General features: G+C 43.6%; 1 protein-coding gene across 1 annotated transcript in view; it reads right to left on the reverse strand.

The window, feature by feature from the left end:
• MDGA2 (MAM domain containing glycosylphosphatidylinositol anchor 2) overlaps window positions 1-27,760 on the reverse strand; it is a gene marked incomplete at both ends in the record, with an annotated part of 636,181 nt that overhangs the window by 49,577 nt on the left and 558,844 nt on the right. Inside the window, one exon of the mRNA XM_083348686.1 lies at window positions 9,537-9,714. Within this exon, the coding sequence (XP_083204812.1) occupies window positions 9,537-9,714 (178 nt within the window). The remainder of the gene's footprint in view (window positions 1-9,536; window positions 9,715-27,760) is intronic.

Genomic DNA, 27,760 nt, shown 5'->3' on the forward strand with positions numbered 1-27,760 from the left:
TAATTCTGCTGACTGCCAGGACTTCAATTCTGACTGGCTCAAGGTTGACTCAGCCTTCCATCCTTTCAAGGTTGGTAAAAGGACAACCCAGATTGTTGGGGGCAATACGCTGACCCTGTAAACCATTTAGAGAGGGCTGTAAAGCACTGTGAAGTGGTATATAAGTCTAAGTTCTATTGCTATTGCTATCTCCCAATATTACTCACCATTGATAATGCCATGTTACATGGAATGATAAGTCTTGGAGTCCAAAAATAAATAGATGCTCATGGGTTACCCATCTTTCCATAAGCCAACAAATTCACTTCAGAACTTAAAGTGCAGTTATATAATTATTCAGATGTAAGCTATATCTCTTCCACTCCTTTGGCTTATGTGTGTGCATGTGAGTACACATGCATGCACACGTGTTTGTGTTTTGAATTTCAGCTGAACATAATTTCCATATGTCGCTTTTTGGAAGAAAATCCCTAAGCACATCACTCAAAAGCCAGATGGGGCCCTCTGCCTAGAAAATATTGTACATCCTATCTGTAAAACAAATGGAATGGTATATCATGAGTATCAGCATCAAAAGCCTCATCTCAGAAGTTAGGCCCCCCTGGGCGTGAATCCCTCCCTTCTTATGCCACAAGGAATGCCTTCCTAAGATCAGAGAGAAAAATTGGAGCATATTGGAAGCCTGCTTGGTGTAGACGCTTGAAGACAGCTCTCAGGGGCCCAAAGAGGTTTTATTAAGTATCATGTTATATAGCTTTCAGGTCTGTCATTGTGCAAGTCTGTCATTCTAGCAAATAAAACAAGTGAGGAAAAAGTGTTCATAGATCTCTCTAGTCATCCTTCTACCTCCCAATTATTTCTTCAGACACAGCAACATCAGCTCTACATCAGCTCTTTGATCAAATGGGAAGCTTGCATTCAGAACACTTAATGACTTCCCTCCTCCTATGGTGGAGTCAACAATCTCCACTGGGCAATCAAACCCACCCCTTTCTCACATATGTGCAATGTATGTGACCCATATTTTTTAAAAGATGGGGGTTTGCCCAGTAGTGTCCAACATTTTGATATCAATCAACTCTGTTCTGCAACTTGTGAATTCTTCTAATCAAGAATGCTACTAATCTCTCCTGAAAGCCAGCTGGGTAACTTTGGGTTAGTCTCTCTCTCCCTCTCTCTCTCTCTCTCTCTCTCTCTCTCTCTCTCATCTCTCTCTCTCTCTCTCTCTCTCTCTCTCTCTCTCTCACCATAACTCACCTCACAAGTTTGTTATTGTGGGGAAAATAGAAGGAGGAAGGAGTATTGCATACAGTCATGGCCGAAATTGTTGGCACCCCCAGAATTTTTTTCCAGAAAATCAAGTATTTCTCACAGAAAAGTATTGCAGGAACACATGTTTTGCTATACACAGGTTTATTCCCTTTGTGGTGTATTGGTAACACAACAAAAAAGGGAGGAAAAAAAGCAAATTGGACATAATGTTAAACAAAACTCCAAAATGGGCCGGACAAAATTATTGGCACCCTTAACTTAATATTTGGTTGCACACCCTTTGGAAAAAATAACTGAAATCAGTCGCTTCCTATAACCATCAATAAGCTTCTTACACCTCTCACCCGGAATTTGGACCACTCTTCCTTTGCAAACTGCTCCAGGTCTCTCTTATTGGAAGGACACCTTTTCCCAACAGCAATTTTAAGATCTCTCCACAGGTGTTCAATGGGATTCAGATCTGGACTCATTGCTGGCCACTTCAGAACTCTCCAGCGCTTTCTTGCCATCCATTTCTGGGTGCTTTTTGATGTATGTTTGGGGGTCATTGTCCTGCTGGAAGACCCAAGATTTCGGACGCAAACCCAGCTTTCTGACACTTGGCTGTACAGTGCGACCCAAAATCCTTTGGTAATCCTCAGATTTCATGATGCCTTGCACACATTCAAGGCACCCAGTGCCAGAGGCAGCAAAACAACCCAAAAACATCATTAAACCTCCACCATATTTCACTGTAGGTACTGTGTTCTTTTCTTTGTAGGCCCTCATTTCGTTTTCCGTAAACAGTAGAATGATGTGCTTTACCAAAAAGCTCTATCCTGGTCTCATCTGTCCACAAGACGTTTTCCCAGAAGGATTTTGCTTACTCAAGTACATTTTGGCAAACTGTAATCTTGCTTTTTTATGTCTCTGTGTCAGCAAGTGGGGTCCTCCTGGGTCTCCTGCCATAGTGTTTCATTTCATTTAAATGTCGACGGATAGTTTGCGCTGACACTGATGCTCCCTGAGCCTGCAGGACAGCTTGCATTCCTTTGGAACTTGTTTGGGGCTGCTTATCCACGATCCGGACTATCCTGCGTTGCAACCTTTCATCAATTTTTCTCTTCTGTCCAGGACCAGGGAGATTCGCTACAGTGCCATGGGTTGCAAACTTCTTGATAATGTTGCACACTGTGGACAAAGGCAAATCTAGATCTCTGGAGATAGACTTGTAACCTTGAGATTGTTGATATTTGTCCACAATTTTGGTTCTCAAGTCCTCAGACAGTTCTCTTCTCCTCTTTCTGTTGTCCATGCTTAGTGTGGCACACACAGACACACAATGCAAAGACTAAGTGAACTTCTCTCCTTTTTATCTGCTTTCAGGTGTGATTTTTATATTGCCCACACCTTTTACTTGCCCCAGGTGAGTTTAAAGGAGCATCACGTGCTTGAAACAATCTTGTTTACCCACAATTTTGAAAGGGTGCCAATAATTTTGTCCGGCCCATTTTTTGGAGTTTTTTGGAGTTTTGTTTGACATTATGTCCAATTTGCATTTTTTCCTCCCTTTTTTTGTTGTGTTCCAATACACACAAAGGGAATAAACCTGTGTATAGCAAAACATGTGTTCCTGCAATACTTTTCTGTGAGAAATACTTGATTTTCTGGAAAAATTTCTGGGGTGCCAACAATTTCGGCCATGACTGTATGTTCACTGTGGTGAGTTATTTATTAAGAATAAATAAATAGTAATAAAGGTGGGATAGAAATAACACCAGCTGTGGTGACACAGTAGTTAGAATATAGTACTGCAGGCTAACTCACTGCTTACTTCACGAATTCGATCTTGACCAGCTCGAACTTGACTCAGCCTTCCATCCTTCCTAGGTTAGTAAAATGAGGACCCAGATTGTAAACCACTGTAAACCACTTAAGAGGGCTGTAAAGCAGTATGAAGCCCTACGTAAGTCTAAATGCTATTGCTAAATAAATAAGTAAATGATCAGATCAAGGAGTTGCAGCTTTAACAAGCATTGCCTTAATGATTTTATGAAAAAAGGTTTAAAAGAGACAATTGTCCCCTTTTTCCTCTCAAAACTGTATACCAAAATCTACTGCCTTTGAAATGAGGGGGTCCTCTTGGCTACTAGCCACATATCCTTTCTTGACAAATAGATCTGTCACTGATTGTGGCAATTTGAATTATAACATTCACCCCAGTATTCCTCCATTTTTTGCCATCATTCCTGCAATGTTTGGACTGTATATTCCATGGTTTGGATATGCCAAAAGTTCAGAGACTCTGATTTTCTATAATGTTATAAAAGATGCATTTGAGAAAGTTTTTCTTTTTAAAATGATGCAGAAGGAAATCTTGACTCAGGTGTGAAATCTAACTTAGTTTGTAAACCTGAATCTCTGTGCCTAATATCCTGTGTCAGATGAAATTTGAAAGTACTGTAGTGTCACATGAATGATTTCAGACATCTTTAAATTTTTCTTTTAAAGAAATGGAAATGTTCATTTCTTGCCATGATTTGTAGGCATATCCATGTGGAATGGATCAATTCTGTTAAACTTCAGATAAATAGCTTGGGGATTATGCAAGCACAGTACTCACTGTTTGGGGACATACATCTCTGCTTTGACTCATGGCTCTTCCATAAAATGTTAAGTGCAGTCTCTGGCCATTAAAAGTCTCTTTTGATAACTTCTTTAAGGACATAATGTTCATAATCTGTGTATTTGGTGAAGCCATATGTAGGCATATAAAGAGTTATAGGGCTTAATTATAAAAAAAAACAAGTTGAAGTTAAACAAATTCTATCAATGTCAGTGCCCAAAGAAAAATGTGTCAAATGGGAAGTCATAAATGCTATAAGATTGCTTAAAAATAGTAGGAGTATAGGTTTAGAGGGTAGCACTTGAGAAATCGTAAAATGTAGTGTAGCCTGCATGTGGAGTGTCTGGTGTGGCTATTTGGGGCTGTTGGTACAGTCTTGTGCAGTCTGTTTTGTGAGAACTGATTATTAAATTACAATCAGATTCCCCCCCACCCTCTTTTTCTGTCTGGAAAGCCTGTCTTATCAAGGAGAATGGAAAAGAAACCCTGGAGTGTGGAGTGTGTCAGAAAGGGCTTGAGGTTTTACTGATTTTGGGTTTTACGGATCAGCTTTATTGTTATTGAAATGGCTAGTTTATATTATTATGTAAAAGCCAAAAGCTGAGGTTTGATGCTATTATCGGATCCTACTGCACCAATGGGAGTTGGAAGTCAATGCCTTTTCTTACTTTTTTCCCCTTTGCCCTACACTTTACTCTTCCCTTTTCCCTCCCTTACTTTCCCACTGTTTCTTTTTTATTTTACATTATAAACTAATACATTTTTTGTGTGCACCAGCAGATCCATCGACGCCCGAACAGGATCACATTCTGGGCTTTGCAGAAAACCAGGTTTTCCAATCAAGGTGGAGAAAAAAAAAGTTTATATCTTAGTTCCCAAACTGTATTGAAAATACTAGGACTTAAGCATCTAATGAATTCCTTTTAAATATAATTGATATATACAATTGTAGTTAGAGATCAACATTCTTCTCAGTTTTTTATTTATTTATTTACCTCAAGCAGCCGCTCTGAGCAGAAGATGGGAAAAATAAAATCACAACTGATGTATCTTAAGTAGAAAAAGCCTTTAAGATTGTTCTGCTTATTCATTTACATCAGCAGTATTGAAAAAGAGGGGAGTTAAATTAAAAAGCAAATTCTCTCTAATTACCCATACTTTCACTATTCATATTCAAGAGGGATATTAAGCCAAGTCTTGCAAAATCTCGAGCAGTGATGAGAGAGACGGTGGCTTCAGTTCAAACGTTTTATTTAGCTCAGCCCGGACAGCGTGAAGCAGTACAACGAGCCTTTATATAGGCAACTGTCAAACTTATCAACGAATCAGGGACGGGTGTTTTCCCGCCGAGGGGGCATGCCCAATGATCAGCTGGCAGCTTTTGACATTCCCCTAGTGATAGCGCATGCGCCGCTGGGCCGGGGAACCCTGTCAGCTGGCTGGCGCTTCAGCTGGGAACCTATGTAACCTAGCCGGAGTTTTGACAGCTAGCGGTTGTCAGTTGGCTGGTGGATCTGCGCTTGCGTGACTTTTGACAGCTCGCAGCTGCTGCTACGCATGCGCAGCTTTTGACAGCTGTCAGTGTCAACGGCGGGGTGCGCATGCGTGTTGGGGCCGGCGGCCTTTTGACAGCTGTCATTTCTGTGAGGAATATACTACAAGTCTTCTGTTTTTGGAGTAAACCAACCAAGAACAAGTTTTCTAACCTTTTATTATCAAGAAATACAGTAGCTCAAAGGAAACTCATTACATTGAGGGTTGTTTTTTTCCTCTTTTGGGTCAGATTTGCTGGTTTTTTTTAAATCTTTGTTGAAATAATACACTTTATTTAATCTTTCCAAAAAATATAATCTGGGTAAGAAACTATGTAAAATTGCTCAGGACTCTCTATCTTCAGAAACAGGAACAGAAAGAAATTTGGCATGGAGAGAGAGAAGCTAGGAAAAGCAAACACTGAGTTTAGAAATGGGACAGAACTTGGGGATGTGGGGAAAAAATAGTTCCAGAAAGACAAAGCAAAACAAAAACACATCCTATGGCTGTGTAGTTGGGTAGTGGTCCACTAAATGCTCTATTCTAAGCCACCTTTCCTTCTGGTGACATGATCCAGAGCAGAATAAATGCATTTATCCTGTTTTTTCCCCCAGTATAGTGATCCACATAAATACAAAAGATACAACATGAGGGGAGAGTTGAAATATACATGTAAACATAAAGATGCAACACCAGAAGCAACATCTATCCATCTTGGTTAGGCTTTCCCAGACACTCACTTACACAACATTGACACAGATACAGACCTACTGCACACCCTGATAAGTTCTTGGGGATAAAGTGTACAAGCACACCCAAACATAGAATCTGTTTCACTGCAAAAAAATACAGGTGATTGCCAATGGTCACTGTTGGAAAAGGGAAGTGTTTGAAAGAATTCCAGAAGCCATGTCTTATGTGCAGTGCATCAACCAGAAAAATTGGGGAGGGGTGTTTGAGGTGTCAGGGTACTGAAAGCTGCATTTTTATGTAATCCTACCCTTTTCTAGATACTTCATGGCAGCACACACACACACACACACACACACAGGAGTAGAGCTTGTGGGATGGAGTTGTTTTCTATACTCTGACAAAAGTAAAGTAGGGGAATTTTATGGACGTGGCTGCCTACCTGTTTTTCCCCCATATAGTTTTAAGAAAGTGTTGAAATGTTCTCAATTATTAACCACTGCAAAAATTCCCACTTTCAAGGGTTAACATGATAAATTATGCTGGAATCTGTTGTTACCTAATTTAGATAATGACTTGTTTAATGTATGCATGCATATTGCCTCCTGTGCTTGACAGCTAAAAGAATACCATTATTGTTTTCATAAACAAAGAGGAAAACCAAGAAGATTTAAATGGAAAAAATACAGGGAAATTAGCTACTTGAGCTGTTTGGGACTGCAGTGGCACAGAAATACCAATGAAAAATAGATTAAAAAATAAATTATTCCCAAGTATGTTTGGGAATAGGTCTGGCAAAATCTTGATGAAAAGGAGAGACAATAAGCTACATTTGGGAGGAGCAATGCAGTTTTATATTAGTCAGACAGTGTGCAAACAAGGTTTTTACTCTTTAACAGGTCAACATCAAGAGGATGACCAGTTTGTAGTTATCAGTGACCCCTTTTTTCCCCTGATGTGAAGATAGAAATATTTGACCTTCACTGGTCATTTGGCACTAGATCCATTCTCACATAGTTTCTTGGAAATCACAGAAAAGAACTCCAGAATGACATACACCAGCTCCTTCAGGGCTATCAGATGTAACTTGTTTCAGTCTGGAGACTTAACCTCTTTATGGTACCACAGTGCTTCCTAATCACCTTTTTATTTACCTAAAATCCCGTATCTGCTTAATTTCATTTGAACATAGAACCACAGTATCTTCTTTGGGAAGACCTCTGACACACAGTAGGAGTTGAAAAGCTATGTATGTTCCCTATCACTTCTTACTGTTCCATCATACTTACTGTCCCATCATACTCCCATCATACTAGCAGCACACTCATCCCTTTTTTTTATATTGATAGAGGTAAAAGACCCCTTTTTGTTCCTCTTAGTTTCCCCTTTAATTCCTTTCTAACTTACTTTCTGAAGTTTGTGTAATAGCCCCTTGGCTATACAATAATGTTTATGATGATATTAAAGACATAGTTTGGGATGTGAATGCTGTATCATTGGCTGAGAACCAAAATGCTTTTCAATATGTCAGACTGCATGATGTAATATCGAAGTGAAAATTAATGTATCAAAGATAAAAGCTGTGTTTAATAGGGAGAATGGGGAAACCAATTGCAAGTTTTGCTCTGGAAGGACAGATGAAGTATATGAATTTGTGTAGAAGGTTTTATAAAAATAGTAATGTAGAAAGATAATTTTTAAAATGTGAAAATGCTGTTAGAACGTTAACATGAAGAATGTCTGTTCAAAGAAGTGAAAATGGCAATGTATAAGATGACGTTTTGTTATATGGAAATGAGAGTTGGGTCTGTTACCACAAACATTAAAGTAAATTGGATGCAGTGACAATGAGATACTTAAGAAGTGTGTGTGGCAAAACAAGAATAAATCATGTTAAGAATTCAATAAATATGAATTGAATACTAAAATGAGAGACAATACAAAAGACATATCTAGCAATTTCCCCTATAGACAGAATTAATGAGGACAGTATAGTAAAACAAATGAAGAAAGAATGAATGGGCGAATGCAACAGTAAAAACTGAGAAAGTCAAGGCTGAATGAATTTCATAAGCTCCTACTCCTAAAAAAAGCAAGGAAGAATTTTAGTGGAAAAAAATGTATGAAGCAGTGATTTCTGGGGAAGGAATGATGAACTAAAGACAGCTCTGTTGAAAGAAGAGTAGACAAGTGTTGAGTGAAAACCCAACTCTTTGTGATTCCTTTCTGCACAAAGAGAGGACTGTGATTGCCCACAAGTGTTCCAGACATCTGTTAATGAGAGTACCAAAAAATAGTGCTCTGATGGGTTTAAAGCACTGGTAGATGAAAAAATGTCATTGTAGCCCAAACAGTGGTTCAAGATACAAGATACAGGGTTCACACACATCCTTTCAAAAACAACTTTGGAAGTTGTTTGTTAACTGCTTTTTAGATATTAGGAACTTCCATAATGGCAAGTTTTATTACACTGGGTGAGTATCCTTCAATCCTTAGTAAAAGAAATTTTATACAAGTACTTAAAAAAATTGTGCAGGGGGTGGGATAAACAGCAAAGTTATAAACAAACTAAGAATCAAAATGGATTTGAAATAAGATTTTGAAACTAATTGCAACCATCCTTCCTGTGGGATAATGCTGTTGTTTTGAATACTTTAAAAAACTGAGAAGATAGGATTTTGAAGGTTGAAAACTAGAAGAAATTATAAAGAATGAAAGGTTGCAATTAAAGGAGAATGGCACTTAATTTTGACTGTAGGAAAATATAAGTGGATACTGTACACCATTGTAGAGAAATTGAATCTAAAAGGCTATCTCTATCACTTATTCAGTAGTCCAAGTAATCACCTTCTAATTCTATATTTGAACAAACATTTTCTTGCCAGACAGTCTGTTTCAAAGACTACTAAGAGATGTGAATTCCATGGACTAGTTTACATGTTTAATTTCCATTTTTTAAATGAATAACTTATACTTTAATATAATAATACTTATGAATGATTTAATTGTTTACTCTGACATGAATATATAGGTTTGATTGTAAGAGTTCAATTCATAAAAAAAATGAATCCTCTATAGCAGGCATGTTAAACTGCCAGCCCGCGGGCCGGATACATCACACTGAAACCACGCCCACCCCATTGCCAGTCCTGATACATCGCGTGACATCACGTGATGTCACAAGTTTGACATGCCTGCTTTATAGGAATTGCTTGCTTCTGTTTTGCATATTAATAATATTAAAAAAATAATAGGAGGGACAATTTATCAGAGTAGAGTAAGAACCCTATAAGAATCCAAGATGCTCCAACCTCTCCCATCAAGGTTTGGAAGGCTGGAAGTCAGACTTTGGGACTTATGTTCCCAAGCCCGGCCACCCCCTCTCTCTCTCTCTCTTTCTCTCTCTCAAAAGGAAAACTCTGGTTTTTCCCCTTACCACTGTACTTGATTACACGAATGGTTGCATCTCCATCTCCAAAAATAGTGACTGGTGTCAGGCGAACTTCATAAGCCTCAGGTTTGATGAGTTCTGTCAAGTTGTAAGTTATCAATTCTCCTTTCTGGATCTTCCCATTCACAGTAATTTCCTGTTCCCACCACCGTTGCTGTCCAGCCTAAAAGAAGACAAGAGAAAACAGGAGTTGATTTTTTTTTCAGGAGACACAGGTCATCATGCAAACTCTTAGGATGACATATGCAAGAATAAACAAGCAAACATAAATATAGCTGAAATTATTAATTCTCATCAGACTTTGGTGATCTTATTTTTGAGAATGGAAATAAGACCACTGAATGACTTTGCCCTTTTAGTTTCTTTTATATTTTTTTCTCAATCAGGAATGAGAATACCAGATCTGAACCAGAGCAACAACAATTGGTGTTGCACATGTATAGGAAAGGTTGAATTAAATATAAATAGATCAACAAGAGCCAAATATATTGTTTTTTTTATGAAACACTCTTTGAAATAAATGGGGACCAAACAAATATGTTGGGAAATAGTTATCATCATTTTAGGTACAGTAAATTTACATACAAACCTATTTTTTGGTTTACAATTTTTTTATCTTCCTCCTGCTCTGTATTCCTTTTTTCATATTGTTCTACCTAACCTGAAATTTTCTCCTTATTTCCAATCTTATTACAAATAGAAGCATAAACATTGATTCAGAGCAGCAGTTTCTTTGTTCTATCAATGTTACTAGAAAATAAATGTGAGACAACCTATTCAATATTTTTCATATATTCTGAGAGTTCTTGGCAGTTTTTGTCTTTCAATGATGGAATGTTCTCCTCAGTCTGATATAGGAAGAATACCAATGTAACTTATTATTATAGATTTACCAATAAAGAAAGAAATGGCTGTGTATGTATTTTTAAAGAAATAAACCCATTCAGCAACTGTTTTGTTCCATGTAAATTTGTACAAGGAACCAAAAAGCAAGCCAGACAAAACAATTCCATTTGTCAAATTTGATCCATAAGAACAAAAGGCAGAGCCCATAAAATCTTTCCACTCCGTATCTTTTAATTGGAAGGATCACTCTATTGTTTAGAATACATTCTCCCTATCCCCATATAGATAAAGGTAAAGGTAAAGGTTCCCCCGCACGTGTGTGCTAGTCGTTTCCGACTCTAGGGGCCGGTGCTCATCTCCGTTTCAAAGCCGAAGAGCCAGCGCTTGTCCGAGGACGCCTCAGTAGTCATGTGGCCGGCATGACTAGACGCCAAAGGTGCACGGAACGCTGTTACCTTCCCACCGTAGTGGTCCCTATTTTTCTACTTGCATTTTAACGTGCTTTCGAACTGCTAGGTTGGCAGAAGCTGGGACGTGTAACAGGCGCTCGCTCTGTTACGCGACACTCGGGATTCGACCCGCCAAACTGCCGACCTTCTGATCGACAAGCTCAGCGTCCTAACCCACTGAGCCACCGTGTCCCCATATAGATAGTACATCTCAAAGTTGATTTTGAAGATATGCATAATAGCATATATTGTAGATATTCAGTGTCAAGATATAAATGTGGCATTTCTAAATCCTTGGCAGCTTTTCCCCTGGACTTTCTTCTATACCTGCTTTCTTTAGCCCAACATTTTTCAGATATTTTGTACTACAGAACCCAGAATACATAGCCAGCATGACAATAGAACACTTGTAAAGGTTTCCAGATTTACACAAATTTACACAAATCTTATCAATAGCCACCCACCCTTCTCCAAATTACATAGGTTTCTTGGCCCATAGATTACTTTGTTCCTTCAACTGCTGTGTTTAATTGATATGCTTGCATTAACTCAACTTTTGATTCATCTAGCCCTGCCTTTCTCATGATGTGCTCTGCATATAAGTTAAATAGGCAGGGCGACAGTATACACACACACACACACACACACACACACACACACAGACAGACAGACAGACAGACATACTTGCTTCAAACTGCATTCAGGATTCTTCTAATTTTATGGGAAGACCCACCTTTGTTCAGCTGGATAAAAGTGTCCATTTATCAAGAGAGATCTGTACTCTATCTCTTTGTTTGCACCAAGCCACACCTCATTTGTGCCTCACAAGAGCTCTCATATAGTAAATCTGAACTTATCTCTTGCTTTAATACAAATGAAAAATGATTTAGATTCTATTTTTTTAGTATTTGGGGTATGATACTCCATCTATGATTAAGATGGATTTAAGTTAAAGGAATTCTGATTCTAGTTGAATCTTTGAACATGTTCCAATAATAAAAATTGTTTGATAGTGGAATGTTTATTTATTTGTTTGTTCTCCTTTCATTCTCATATACAATGTACATGCTGTCGAACTTACAGAAACTGTGTGGCTTACAGAATGAGTATCAGTAATTGAATACAATAATAAATGAATAAAATTATAAATAATCAAACACACTCACCCTTTGGAGTAACATGACTTTATTGATCCCCAAATGCCTTTCTGAATAGGTGTCCAAGAATGTTGTAAGAAGGGGTGGCATAGGGGGTTAAGCCATTCCAAAGGAGCAGGACCATCATTGAAAAGGGTTAAGCTCTTAGGTTTTCTGAAGGTGAATTATTTATTTACTTACTTGTATCCCACCTTTATTATTTTTGCAAATAACTCAAAGTGGCCAACATATCCATATCCTTTCTCCTATTTTCCTCACAACAACCTTGTGAAGTGGGTTGGTCTGGAAGAGATTGACAGGCTCAAGGTCACCCAGCTGGCTTTCATGGCTAATTTCACTCAGATATGGTGTAATGTAATAGGTTAGAGAGTTCTTTGCTGGAGACGCTTAATTTAGTTTTGCCCTGCATCTTATGAGTCTTTCTATTTTTATTCCTTTATACCACGGTAAGTGAAATTATAGGATATTAAAAATTTTTCTCTGGCAGGGTCATTTTGGTACGAATATATTAACACCTCAGAGAATCTTTAATAAAGGTTGGTTGCAAATAACTGCTGTTAGAAATGTAATTCAGGAGTTCATTAATTCACATGGCCTGGACTTGTCCTATTATTCACCACTGCTGAAATCCACAGGACTGTTAACAAGGTTTTAGAGCAAGTGTTGTGGGTTAAGGATGTCTATTTTCTAACAGACTATGTGCTCAATATCTCAAATTTATCAAGAATTGTGAATTTTTGTGCATGGGTGATGACAAAAAAGATTAGTCCACAACACAGTGGGATAAATCATCACCAGATTTGCAGCAAAGAACTGTTGTAACAATATGATTTGCCTTTTCCACAAAAGGGCAAGAAAAGAAACTTGGAGTAATCTCTTCAAACTGTTTTCCAGGTCCTTTTTTTTCCTATACAATTTTGAATTATATCATGAAATATACATGAGGGTTTTTGTTTGTTTGATGCACCCTTTAAACATAATTTTATACAAGACATAATTTGCAATATAAATTTTATTTAATGTGATATATTCATTTCTCTAATTGTGGTGCCTTAGAAAAATACATATTTTCAAAGACCTTAATTAGAAAGATAATCTTTTTCAGGCTATGGGTCATCCTTGACCTTTCAATGATGTGCCATTGTTATCTACCCCAAACTGGTGAAACCAAGACAAAGAAATGGACTTGATCAAAACAAAAACTCAATTTTAATGTACTCTTAATAGATGCAATTAAAATTAATTAAATAAAATTATTCTCAATGTACTTAATTATTCCCTTCTGTCACACTGAATTATAGTACACTAGTAAGTTTTAAAAGTGATTTTTCTATCAGGTTATTGGTCTATATAATATCATAGAATTGGTAACACAGTGGCGACTAGGGCTGTGTAAACTATTTTGAGGGCCACTGAAGTAGCCAAGGACCACTCGGGACGACAGGCTAGTTCAACAACAGGTTTATTAAGAGCAAGGCAAACATAGAATAACTTGTCCGGCTTTTATAGCCGGCAGCTGGTAGCGAGGACCAATCAGCGGTGTTCATTTTGGCGCCCTGTCAGGCAGGGACCAATCCGCGTCGTCTTTTGTTGACAGCTCCGGCTTCCGCGTGTCTTGGTGTTTTGACAGCCGCGAGCTGTCAGTGGTTGCGCCTGCGCTGTACGGTGGGTGCTTTGACAGCTCAGGCTTCTTCGTAGTCCGGCGTTTGACAGCCGCGAGCTGTCAGTGGTGGCGCCTGCGTGGTGCGAGGAACTTTGACAGCTGTCAAAGTTCCCGCGTGTATTTCTGTCAGGCGGTTTTACCTTATATGCTAGGCGATGCCTTCTTATTTGTACTGTTAACATATATATACATTGATTAAAGGAATGTTTACATATATAATACACCCCTTACCCCTCCCCTGGTTCGTTTCTTCCTTCTTGGATGTTTGAACCTGCCCACTGATAGTCTTTTAGGTAGGTGGGTGGTCTTCGATTCCTGGTTGAGCGGCGAAGGGGTGGTGGGTGTTCTGGTTCTGGTTCTTCGTCTTGGTGCTCAGCTTCCTGGTTTGGGATAGGCCGCATTTCCGGTGGGGGTTGTAAGTCGGCACTGGGTGGTTGCTCAGAAGCGTGTGGTGGTTGTCTGGGTCTGAGCTGGTCAATATGGCGGCGTATGTTGCCCTGTGCTTGCGTAGCTACCAGGTATGAGATGGGCCCTGTTTGTTTTATTACTGTCCCTTGGACCCACTTGTTTTTATCTGTGTATGAACGTGCCCATATTAATTGACCCGGGTTGAGTTTGCGGCCGGGGTGGGGGTGCTGTTTTTCTTCTGGGGCTGTGTCAGGGTGCAGTCTGTCGAGACGTGTTATTAGCCTCCTCCCCCATCTTAATTCTGCTGGTGATTTGCTAGTTGTAGAGCATGGTGTTGTGTGTTGTGATAAGAGGAACTGGCTGAGTCGCCTTTGCCAGTTTCCTTTAACGAATTTTTTCAAGGCTTCTTTTGTGTATCGTACCATAATTTCAGCCATTCCGTTCGACGATGGGTGGAACGGCGCCGACGTGACCAGCCTAATACAATTCCTCGTAGCGAAGATCTGAAATTCACGAGAGGTGAATTGAGGTCCATTGTCAGAAACTATGGTATCAGGTAGGCCGTGTGTTGCGAATATTTTTCGTAAGGCTTGAATAGTGGCTGTGGACGTTGTTTTCCTAAGGGGTGTGACTTCCAGCCATTTGGAATAGCTGTCCACTACAATTAAGAAACTTTGGCCCTGGATAGGTCCTGCAAAATCTATATGTATACGTGACCAAGGGTTCCTTGTAGTCTCCCATTTATGGATTGGTGCCTGGGGTGGTTCATTCCTGGTCTCCTGACAGGTGTAACACCCACCCACATACTGTTCAATTTGTTTATCTATGCCGGGCCACCACACATAACTTCTGGCCATCGCCTTCATTTTTACAATTCCAGGGTGCCCTTCATGTAAAATGTGCAATGTTTGGTCTATGTTTTTCTCTGGTATGATGACCCTATTTCCCCATAGCAGGCAACCTCTGTGTGTTGAAATCTCATTTTTCCTGTTATAATAAGGTTGGAATTGGGGTTGTGGGTTTTGAGTTGGCCACCCAGTTGTGGCCCATTTGAGGACTCTGGCAAGTATTTTATCTTTTGTTGAATTATTGGCTATAATGTTTGCCGTCAGGGGGCATTCTGGAAGTTGGGAGATTGCTAAAATCCCGCTGGCTGGGGCTGGGTCTGAGTCCCTGGTTTGTATGGGCAGTCTGCTGAGGCAGTCAGCATGGCCCAATTCTTTACCTGGTTTATGTATTAGCTGATAAGAATAGGCTGCTAAAAATGTTGACCATCTTAAAATTCTCGGGGAGAGGATTTGTGGAGTAGTTTTATTCCAAGTAAATATGCCTAGCAGGGGTTTGTGATCTGTAAATATAGTAAATGGTCTTCCATACAGATAATCGTGAAATTTTTTGACCCCTGCCACTATCGCTAGGGCTTCCCTGTCAATTTGTGCATAGTTTCTTTCAGCTTTGGTCAGAGTGCGTGAATAGAAAGCTATGGGTCTTTGTGTACCGTCCTTGAATATGTGACTTAATACAGCCCCGATTCCATAGGGAGAGGCATCGCAAGCGATGCATATTGGGGTGTCTTCCTTGAAAAGGGTGATAGTTGAGCTGTGACAGATAAGCTTTTTTAACGATTGGAAACTGTTCTCATGTTCCTTGGTCCAGGACCAAGTTGTACCTTTGTCTAGGAGCCTATGGAGCGGCTCTGCAATAGTGGCTTTGTGGGGAATGAAGGCATGGTAAAAGTTTAACAGCCCCAAAAAGGATTGAAGCTCTTGCTTATTCCTAGGGCTGGGTGCGGTTTGAATAGCCATTAGTTTTTCAGCGGTGGGGTGGATGCCCTGGCTATCAATTTTATACCCTAGGAATTCTGTAGAAGTGACTCCAATAGAGCACTTCTCCCGCTTAAGTTTGAGACCGGCTTCTCTGAGCAGGCTCAGCACAGCTGACAACCTGTCAGCTAAACTAGCTTCGTTTTCCCCGGCGATGAGAACATCGTCGAAATAGGGGCAGACCCCGGGTATTCCCTTCAGGGTCTTTTCCATGATGCCCTGAAAAATACCCGGGGCTGCAGATATGCCGAATTGTAGCCTCTTTACTTTAAAAGCACCGCGGTGGGTGACAATAGTTTGAGCTTCCGCGGTGTCGTCTGTGACAGGCAGCTGTAAATACGCCTGTGTGAGATCGAGCTTGGCGAAAATGGTGCCAGAGCGGATGGAAGCAAATACGTCCCTTACCGGGTAAGCATGGGGGCTGAGGGCTAGGTTGACTGTCGCTTTATAGTCTGCGCACAGTCTCACTTCGCCATTAGGTTTGATTGGGGTGACAATAGGGGTCTCCCAGGTTCCCCCTTCTGTTGGTTCCAGTACCCCTAGTCCCACGAGTCGGTCAAGCTCGTTTTCAATTTTTTCTTTAAGGGCGGAAGGTACCCTCCTAGCTCTTATTTTAATTGGTTGAATTGCTGGATTTAGTTGCAGGGAAATGGGGGAACCTGTATATTTCCCTAAAGTGCCATCGAAAACGTCGGCGTACCTTTCGCAAACGGCTTCTAGGCTAGGTGTTTGAATGGTATTAACCCCCGTTAAGGCGATGCCTAGTGGAGTGAACCAGTTTAGCCCTATCAAGTTGGTACGGTTCCCTGGCGTAACTAAAACCTCCAGGGGACCCTTGAACCCCTTATACTGCACCAGGACCTTGGCTTTCCCTTCCAACGGAATAGGGGTTTTCTGGAAGTCTGCAAGGTGTACCTGAGTTTGTTTCAGGGGAATTTGTCTTCGGCTTTTCTGACAGATTTCCTGATAGGTTGTCAGCGAAATTAATGAGACTGCTGACCCAGAATCTACCTCCATGTGGCAGGGCACCCCCTGAATTCTGACCCAGATCTTAACTTTGGAGCTTATGCTGTTTACCCTGTCAATTGTCTCTACCAGGGGGCCTGGTGGGGTTTCTCTGCTGGCCTGGGCAGCCGGCCTACCTGGGGGGTTTGCCTCCACCTCATTGATGTTGTCCCGGCCCTTGCTGCGGCACACCGGCTTGATGTGGCCAGTCTTCCCGCAGTTGTGGCATTTCGCGTTCCTAAAACGGCAGCTTCCTCGGGCATGGTTGCCCCCGCAGCTGGCACAGGCGGCCCGTGGCTCGTAACGCGGTGGTGGCGGTGGTGGGTTCCTGGATCCGCGGCGGTCCGACGTTTTTCCCCTCCTCGGTTGCCGGTGCTCCATCCTGCGCTGTAGGGCTTCTCCATCGGTGAAGTCTACTGACTCTCCGCTGTCGCTGAAGGTTGCGCTTTCCTGGTAGACGGTCGCGGGGGTCTCTGGGGTCGTGTTCGTCGGCTTCTTCTTGTGGCTGTGTTCATATGCCATGATCTCCCTGGTCAGCTCTGCCAGGTTCATGTCGGGTTTGGACGTCAGTTTCTTCTGTAGCTTCTCGTCCCTCAGACCGATCACCACCTGGTCTCTGATGCGGTCTTCCAGGTCGGGGAAGGAGCATTCCGCGCGGCGTGTCTGACCCCGGCAATGAATTCGTTGGCGGGCTCGTCCTGCCGTTGTTTCTTTTGTGCGAATTGCACCCGCCAGTACAGTTCTGAACGCGCTGGCATGTAGTACTTGTTCAGCTGGTCCACCAGGTCAGCGTAGGAGACTTCCGTGATGGGCACTGGGCTGAACAGCCCGACGGCTGCGTCGTACACCGGGGGCCCGCTGATGTACAGCAGAGCGGCGGCCTTTGCTCGGTCGTCAGTGATTTTACTGACGAGGAGAAATCCCTCGACTTGGCCGAGGTGTGATTGCCATCTCTCGGGATGGCGGGTATCAAACTCCCTCACACGGCCGAAGTTTGCCATGTCGTCCGGTCCTGGGTTGCTCCGATGGAAGTTAAAACTACCGTGACAGCTCTTGCCGGGAACTCTCTTCCTCGGCCGTGACTTCAGCTCCGGAGCGATCCCACCTTCGTCGCCAGTGAAGTAGCCAAGGACCACTCGGGACGACAGGCTAGTTCAACAACAGGTTTATTAAGAGCAAGGCAAACATAGAATAACTTGTCCGGCTTTTATAGCCGGCAGCTGGTAGCGAGGACCAATCAGCGGTGTTCATTTTGGCGCCCTGTCAGGCAGGGACCAATCCGCGTCGTCTTTTGTTGACAGCTCCGGCTTCCGCGTGTCTTGGTGTTTTGACAGCCGCGAGCTGTCAGTGGTTGCGCCTGCGCTGTACGGTGGGTGCTTTGACAGCTCAGGCTTCTTCGTAGTCCGGCGTTTGACAGCCGCGAGCTGTCAGTGGTGGCGCCTGCGTGGTGCGAGGAACTTTGACAGCTGTCAAAGTTCCCGCGTGTATTTCTGTCAGGCGGTTTTACCTTATATGCTAGGCGATGCCTTCTTATTTGTACTGTTAACATATATATACATTGATTAAAGGAATGTTTACATATATAATACAGCCACTTCATCCAATCATCCCTGTGCGCCTATTGCTCAGAGTGGCAAGGTGTTCCTTTTTCTTTGAAAGCTGAGAGTGGTGTCAGGCTCAAAAAACTTAGAAAGACATGTTATGATTCTTCCAAGCAGATGCCTAGCCAGAATCTTACCCAACTAAAGCATGCTAACACCCCATAAATATTTTGGGAACTAGGGAGAGCCATCTTCACCCTCTTTCTCTCACACAAACTACCTGAATTGAATCGTCATTTGCTTCTCTGAAATGCACTCTCCCCTACTAGGAATCCAGATTACATTCAATTACATCTGGCTACTAGAAAGCCCTTCTCTGATATTCTGAAGCAGGCACAGAGCATACTTCTGCTGAGCTTGTTGCTTTATAAAATGCCTCTCGGAAGTTTACATGGCTTTAGTAGGGATGGCTCCAGTTAAATAGAAGTATGGCTATATACAATACATGGCAATATTATTCTGGATGAAAAATAAATCAGACAGAAAAAATAGGTGATGAGACAACAACAACAAAAAAGGCCAAGACTTGAAATGCATTCAAATGTATTATTATACATACCCTTATTATTACATGTGCCTTTAGCTATTTAAAAATATGGCCTTTTGCTCAAAGTTTCCAAAAGGCACACACAGTTCATCACAAAGTGATTGTGATTATCTATAACAATGTAGTACTCAGGAAATCTATTAACATGTTATCTGCTTATTGTTGGTAAGAATAAATCACTGAAGGCATGAATAAGGGATCAGGTGGGATTGCTGCTACTATACCAGCCTCCTTGCTATATGACAGCTTCCCTATCTGGGTTCCTGGACCTCACCGCAGGGCTGGAGTTTCCCAGGCTTATATATATAACTTGCCATCCCTGGTGGTGGGGTTGGAGGTAGCCCAGGATTTCACGGAAACCATGACTTCCATGAACCTGTCTCAGGTTATCCAGGGCCCAAATAGGAATAGTAGTCACACACTCAATGTGGTGTTCTTTGGATTAGCGTGAGGCAAGACTAGGAGACAGCAGGCACGCTTCTCAGATGTTTATTAATGGGAAGCACTGGCTTGAAAACACCGCTGGGACTCCCTGCTATTTATACACAAACTTGTACAAGCAATAACCAATAACAGTGCGGCGTTCTCCCGCCATGTGGCAGCGGCCAATCAGGTGCAGCTAGCTGTTGACGGCCGCGAGCTGTCAGCGAGCTGCGCCTTCGACCAGCTGGTAACATTTGACAGCTTGGTCGCTACTGCGCATGCGCAGCCCCCAGCAACCTGACAGCTGTCATTGAGCTGCGCCTGTGCGGCCGCTTTGACAGCTGTCATAGTCAGCCGGTCGCCGCGCTGCGTGGTGGTGAGCGGCAGCCCGTTTGACAGCTGTCAGCGGGGTGCCGTGTTTTCTCCTCACGAACTTGTGAGCGATGGGAACTTGTTTAAGCACACAACAGTAACTGTTTAATATACAACACCCCTTTCCCCCCCCCTTGCTTGGTTTGTAACGTTTTGGCTCTGCTGGATCTTGGTGGTTCCTCCCTGCTTGTCTTTTGACCTGTTCCCTGTCCATTCGTAGTCAGCGAGGTACGCAGGAGCTTTTTTCGGTCTGGTGGAGTGGCGGAGGTTTCCTTTGGGCTGGTCCCCCTTTCCCCCATCAGGGAGAAGTGGAGGGTCTGGAGCTTTGAGGTTATCAGAGGGTGTGTGGCTGAGAGCTGGTGGGCTCGGGCTCTGCTGCGCTGGTGTCTGGCTTTGTAGCAGAGTGGGGGGAGGGTGAAGGGGAAGATTTTTGGGCCCCCAGGTCCTTAGCTGGTCTGCATGACGTCTGATGTGAATTCCTCCCCCCAAGTCAATCAAGTAGGAGACAGGGCCTGTTTGCTCCAACACAATGCCTTGAAGCCATTTGTCCCCTGTCCCATAGTTCCTGGCCCAGATGAGTTGCCCAGGAGGGAAGGTCTTTGGCTGAGAGGGGTGTTCGGCTTCTGCAGCTGCCCTGTCTGGGTGGTCTGTCCAGCTTTGTAACCAGCCGGCGGCCCCAGCGGAGTTCGGCTGGTGATTTTCCTGTGGTGGAGCAGGGGGTGGAATGTTGAGCCAGGAGAAATTGGGCCAGCCGGCAGTGCCAGACTCCAGAGATGATTTTTCTTAGGGAGTCCTTGGTGGCCTTCACCATAACTTCTGCAAGGCTGTTCGAGGATGGATGGAAGGGAGCAGACATGATGTGCCTAATTGAGTTGTCCCTGGTGAAAATCTGGAAGTCACAAGAGGTAAATTGGGCCCCGTTGTCGGAGACTAGGATGTCGGGTAACCTGTGAGTGGCAAAAACCCTCCTCAAACCCCTGATTGTGGTGGCAGAGGTTGTGCTGGAGACGGGGATGACCTCCAACCATTTAGAAAAACATGTTATGATTCTTCCAAGCAGATGCCTAGCCAGAATTTTACCCAACTAAAGCATGCTAACACCCCATAAATATTTTGGGAACTAGGGAGAGCCATCTTCACCCTCTTTCTCTCACACAAACTACCTGAATTGAATCGTCATTTGCTTCTCTGAAATGCACTCTCCCCTACTAGGAATCCAGATTACATTCAATTACATCTGGCTACTAGAAAGCCCTTCTCTGATCTTCTGAAGCAGGCACAGAGCATACTTCTGCTGAGCTTGTTGCTTTATAAAATGCCTCTTGGAAGTTTACATGGCTTTAGTAGGGATGGCTCCAGTTAAATAGAAGTATGGCTATATACAATACATGGCAATATTATTCTGGATGAAAAATAAATCAGACAGAAAAAATAGGTGATGAGACAACAACAACAAAAAAAAAGGCCAAGACTTGAAATGCATTCAAATGTATTATTATACATACCCTTATTATTACATGTGCCTTTAGCTATTTAAAAATATGGCCTTTTGCTCAAAGTTTCCAAAAGGCACACACAGTTCATCACAAAGTGATTGTGATTATCTATAACAATGTAGTACTCAGGAAATCTATTAACATGTTATCTGCTTATTGTTGGTAAGAATAAATCACTGAAGGCATGAATAAGGGATCAGGTGGGATTGCTGCTACTATACCAGCCTCCTTGCTATATGACAGCTTCCCTATCTGGGTTCCTGGACCTCACCGCAGGGCTGGAGTTTCCCAGGCTTATATATATAACTTGCCATCCCTGGTGGTGGGGTTGGAGGTAGCCCAGGATTTCACGGAAACCATGACTTCCATGAACCTGTCTCAGGTTATCCAGGGCCCAAATAGGAATAGTAGTCACACACTCAATGTGGTGTTCTTTGGATTAGCGTGAGGCAAGACCAGGAGACAGCAGGCACGCTTCTCAGATGTTTATTAATGGGAAGCACTGGCTTGAAAACACCGCTGGGACTCCCTGCTATTTATACACAAACTTGTACAAGCAATAACCAATAACAGTGCGGCGTTCTCCCGCCGTGTGGCAGCGGCCAATCAGGTGCAGCTAGCTGTTGATGGCCGCGAGCTGTCAGCGAGCTGTGCCTTCGACCAGCTGGTAACATTTGACAGCTTGGTCGCTACTGCGCATGCGCAGCCCCCAGCAACCTGACAGCTGTCATTGAGCTGCGCCTGTGCGGCCGCTTTGACAGCTGTCATAGTCAGCCGGTCGCCGCGCTGCGTGGTGGTGAGCGGCAGCCCGTTTGACAGCTGTCAGCGGGGTGCCGTGTTTTCTCCTCACGAACTTGTGAGTGATGGGAACTTGTTTAAGCACACAACAGTAACTGTTTAATATACAACACCCCTTTCCCCCCCCCTTGCTTGGTTTGTAACGTTTTGGCTCTGCTGGATCTTGGCGGTTCCTCCCTGCTTGTCTTTTGACCTGTTCCCTGCCCATTCGTAGTCAGCCAGGTACGCAGGAGCTTTTTTCGGTCTGGTGGAGTGGCGGAGGTTTCCTTTGGGCTGGTCCCCCTTTCCCCCATCAGGGAGAAGTGGAGGGTCTGGAGCTTTGAGGTTATCAGAGGGTGTGTGGCTGAGAGCTGGTGGGCTCGGGCTCTGCTGCGCTGGTGTCTGGCTTTGTAGCAGAGTGGGGGGAGGGTGAAGGGGAAGATTTTTGGGCCCCCAGGTCCTTAGCTGGTCTGCATGACGTCTGATGTGAATTCCTCCCCCCAAGTCAATCAAGTAGGAGACAGGGCCTGTTTGCTCCAACACAATGCCTTGAAGCCATTTGTCCCCTGTCCCATAGTTCCTGGCCCAGATGAGTTGCCCAGGAGGGAAGGTCTTTGGCTGAGAGGGGTGTTCGGCTTCTGCAGCTGCCCTGTCTGGGTGGTCTGTCCAGCTTTGTAACCAGCCGGCGGCCCCAGCGGAGTTCGGCTGGTGATTTTCCTGTGGTGGAGCAGGGGGTGGAATGTTGAGCCAGGAGAAATTGGGCCAGCCGGCAGTGCCAGACTCCAGAGATGATTTTTCTTAGGGAGTCCTTGGTGTCCTTCACCATAACTTCTGCAAGGCTGTTCGAGGATGGATGGAAGGGAGCAGACATGATGTGCCTAATTGAGTTGTCCCTGGTGAAAATCTGGAAGTCACAAGAGGTAAATTGGGCCCCGTTGTCGGAGACTAGGATGTCGGGTAACCTGTGAGTGGCAAAAACCCTCCTCAAACCCCTGATTGTGGTGGCAGAGGTTGTGCTGGAGACGGGGATGACCTCCAGCCATTTAGAAAAACTGTCGACTATGATAAGGAAATTCTGGCCCTGAAAGGGGCCGGCATAGTCGATGTGTACCCTGGACCAGGGGTTTTTAGTTACCTCCCACTTATGGACGGGGGCCTGTGGCAGGGGGGGGTCTCATTTGTTGGCACATGTAGCAGCCGGCTACGTGTTTCTCAATGTCCTTATCCAGGCCCGGCCACCAGAAGTAGCTGCGGGCAAGTGCCTTCATTTTGATGACACCAGGGTGGCCGTCATGGAGTGAGTGCAGCGCTTGGGATCTGTTGGGGTCCGGAATGATGACCCGACTACCTCAAAGGACGCAGCCCAGGTGTGCAGACAGTTCATGCCGTTTGACATAGAAAGCTTGAAATTCTGGCCCAGGACAGCTGGATTGCCAACCTATCATGACCCAGGCAAGTACTCTGCCCAGGACCTTGTCCTTGCTAGTCGCTGAGGCAAAGTCTTTAGCTGACAGGGGGCGGTCTGGTAATTCTTGGATTGCCAGGATGTGGCCGGCTGGTGCTGGGTCTGAGTCCAGAGTGGGCAGGGGCAGCCTGCTTAGCCAGTCTGCGTGGCCCATTTGCTTCCCGGGCTTCTGTTCAAGCCTGAAAGAATATGCTGCCAAGAATGTGGTCCAGCGCAGCATTCTTGGGGATAGGATTTGGGGTATTAGCCTGTCCCACGTGAAGAGCCCTAGCAGGGGTTTGTGATCTGTGAAGATTGTAAAGGGGCGGCCGTATAGATAGTCGTGAAATTTTTTCACGCTTGCTACGATTGCTAGGGCTTCTTTGTCAATTTGAGCGTAATTCCGCTCTGCCCTGGAAAGAGTCCTAGAATAGTACGCGACAGGAGATTGAGTCCCGTCTGTGTGTAGGTGGCTCAGAACTGCCCCTATTCCATAAGGAGAGGCGTCGCAAGCTATACACAGGGCCATTTTTTTCCTGTAATGGGTGACGGTGGACTTGCTGGATAGGAGTTGTTTTAATTTCTGGAAACTGTTGTTGTGGACCTGGGTCCACTGCCAAGAGGCTCCTTTGTCAAGCAACCTATGTAGGGGCTCTGCGATGGTTGCCTTCTGGAGAAAGAAGGCATGGTAAAAATTGAGGAGCCCCAAGAAGGCTTGTAGCTCCATCTTGTTTTTTGCGGGTGGGGCTGCTTTGATAGCCTGAATCTTGGAATCGAACCCCTATGGAACATTTTTCCTTTTTTAATTTAAGGCCAGCGGTGCGGAACTTGTGCAGCACCTCTTGCAACCTTTCTGCCAGAATTCCCTCGGTCTCCCCTGCAATGAGCACATCATCAAAGTAGGGGCAGACTCCGGGGATTCCTTTGTGAGTTTTTTCCATGGCCTCCTGGAAAATGCCAGGTGCCACAGCGATGCCAAATTGCAGGCGGTTAACTTTGAACGCCCCGCAGTGGGTGACAATAGTTTGAGCATCTGCTGTCTTTTTGGAGACCGGCAATTGCAAGAACACGTGCGCCAAATCAAGCTTTGCGAAAATGGTGCCTGACTGGATAGCTGACAGGACATTTTTGACAGCTGGGACTGGGTAGGCGTGGGGGTTTAAAGCTCGGTTGAGGGTCGCTTTATAGTCCACGCAAATACGGACCTCTCCGTTGGGCTTTACTGGGGTGACTATGGGGGTTTCCCATGTGCCTCCATCTGTTTAACTAGTCTGTCTAGTTCCTCTTCGATTTTGGACTTGAGGGTGAAGGGGACCCTTCTAGCTTTTATCCTGACAGGCAGAATTTCAGGGTTCAGTTTTAGGTCTACCGGGGGTCCACTGTACTTGCCTAGGGTCCCGTCGAACACGTCTGCGTACTGGTGGCAGACGGTTTCTAAGGGTCGGGACTGTATCTGGTTAATCCCAACTATTTTTATGCCCAGGGCCTCGAACCAGTCGAGGCCAATGAGACTGGCACACCTCCCAATGGTAATTTGGGCAGTGAGTTCCCCATGGAACTGCTTGTAATCAACCCTGAGTTTAGTTTTCCCCTTCAGTTTGATGGGGGCTCCCTGGAAGTCAGCGAGCAGAATTTGCGAGGGAATTAGGGGGAAGTGGGGTTGCAGCGGCGTGCAATTCCCAGAAGTGTGTCCCATGATATGATGGAGACTGAGGACCCTGAGTCCACCTCCATCTCGCATGGGACTCCCTGTAATTGAACCTGGATTTTTAGTTTGGGCCTGAGGTAGTTGATGAGTAAAGGCACTCACTCCATGATGGCCACCCTGGTGTCATCAAAATGAAGGCACTTGCCCGCAGCTACTTCTAGTGGCTGGGCCTGGATAAGGACATTGAGAAACACATAGCCGGCTGCTACATGTGCCAACAAATGAGACACAACATTCTTGTCAGAGCAGAACCTAGATGACCTGGAATTTGTGGACTTGTTGTTGGCCCCCTGTCAGATCACAGTCTGGTGGCAATGAGTTTCTCAAGAGCTGTACCACCCGCAGGGAGGCAGGACCAATTAGATTGGTCCACCCCTGGTGACTAGTTGACCCAGATGGGAGTTATAACTGCAGATCTCCTGCACAGTCTGGCCAAGCTCTTAGTCACTGTTTGGAATAGGAAGGTGACTGAGGCTCTGGATAGGATTGCGCCCATGTGACCTTTCCTCACCCATAGACCTGTCTGTCCTGAGAGGGATGAAATGGAGGAAGAGGCATCTAGAGCGCTGCTGGTGGAAAACAAAGGATGGATTTGATTGAATACAGGTAAAAGCTGCCACTAAGGCCTATTTCCTACTGGGAAAGGTAGAGACTGAGGTCCACCTGAAGGTGCAAGCTGAGGAACTTGCAGAATTTCTGGAAGACAAAATTGCTCACATTTGTTCCCAGCTAGTTGCTGAGGTGGTTGCTGGTCTGCTGGAGGTCCCTGGGGTAGGTTCTTGCCCTTTTTATCTGGGAATGGTTTGACCTTGTTGCTCCTGAGGAAATGGATAGAATCCTAGGGAGTATGCATGCAAGCATCTGTGTTTTAAACCCATGCCTCTTCTGGCTTGTGAAAGCTTCCCTGGAGGTGACATACAGGTGGACTCTGGCAGTGATTAATGCTTCCTTATAGGAGAGGGTAGTGTCCCAGCACTTGAAGGAAACTGTGGTCTGCCCTTTTCTCAAGAAGCTATTGCTGGTTTCCACCCTGTTGGATAATTTCTGACCTGATTCCAATCTTCCCATTTTGGGGAAGGTTGTTCAGAAGGTGGTTGCACAGCAGCTCCAAAGGTTTCTGGATGAAAACAATTATCTAGACCCCTACCAGTCAGGATTCAGGCATTGATCACATGTTTTGATAATCTGTGATGAGAATGGGATGGGAGTAGTGCATCTCTCCTTGCTGTATTTGACCTCTTGTTGGGATGGAGCCCATTAAATGGGGGTATGAGTGTGTGATTTTATTTCCTGTAAGCCACCTTGAGCTGCTGTGAGCAAGTAGGTGGCAATATACATTTTCCAAATAAATAATTTTCCAGATAAATAACAAAGATCAGAGATGCCCATTTCATTAACAATTGGATAAAAAAAATCACATCAGGAGAAAGTGTGTTTTATAGCCAACTTTCCTTTATCCATTCCTAGTTAGGAATGGACGTTTTATAAGAATGAATCCTTTTCATTTTCCATCTGAATTTATACAGGTTTAGTTAGTTCGCATTTTCAATAGGTATGCTGAAATAGGCACTTTCAAAGTTAGATGATATAATTCAATTTTTTTCAAAAAAAAATGCACAGAGGGTAAACACAGTTGTACAAAAATGTGGATATGATAGCAAAATATAAGTAAAATAGCTTATATAAGAAGAAATGCACTCGTACAGAACTTGTTATGTACAAAAATGGTTATTACATTTGGAGAACTGTACATATCATGGTATATGAGTGTTTATTCAGACTTCTTGGTTGACTGATTTCCTGTAAAAATGAAAGTACAGTGAAGCGAGCTTTAAGCCATAAAAATGAGACAAAAATTGGCAAAAATTAGCCCATTCCTAATATTTCTCCATGACTATTGGGATCCATAATAAATAATGGTGGCATCTCTATTTATTTATTTAATTTATTTGCTGCCCATCTTATAGCAAATGACTCTCATGCCATAAAAACAATAATTAGATCCTAAAGGATGAAATTCCTCATATTCCAAACTGCAATACAAAAGTGTACAACCTCCTACACTTTACTCTGGTAAGGTATTATAAGTAAATCTTGAAAATATTCAGGTTTTTTTTTTCTATGATGATGTCTTTACAAAACAAAATCAAAGAGGAGTTGTTTGGAGTTCTTTCTCAAGGAATGTTCTTTTCTTACCTGCTCCCTCCTTTAACAGCTCATTCATCCTTTCCCAGGGTTAGATTGTATCACAAGGTGGACCATGTTACTGGACTTATTTCCCTAGAATGTTTGTTGGTGTGAGGTTGCAATTGTACAACTGAAACATCACCTGAGGCTTTGAACATGCATTTGGGACCCTCATTTTGTCTTTTTTGATAGACCACTTTGATCTCCAAACCGACTGCTTCTGAGCTACCCAACTGAAGAGGATTTATCCCCACAAGTAATGGTTTGTGACATACGCTGCTACTTACAGTATATGTTGCATTA

Source organism: Vipera ursinii, assembly GCF_947247035.1.
Source record: "Vipera ursinii genome assembly, chromosome: 1".
Classification (NCBI taxonomy): Eukaryota; Metazoa; Chordata; class Lepidosauria; order Squamata; family Viperidae; genus Vipera; species Vipera ursinii.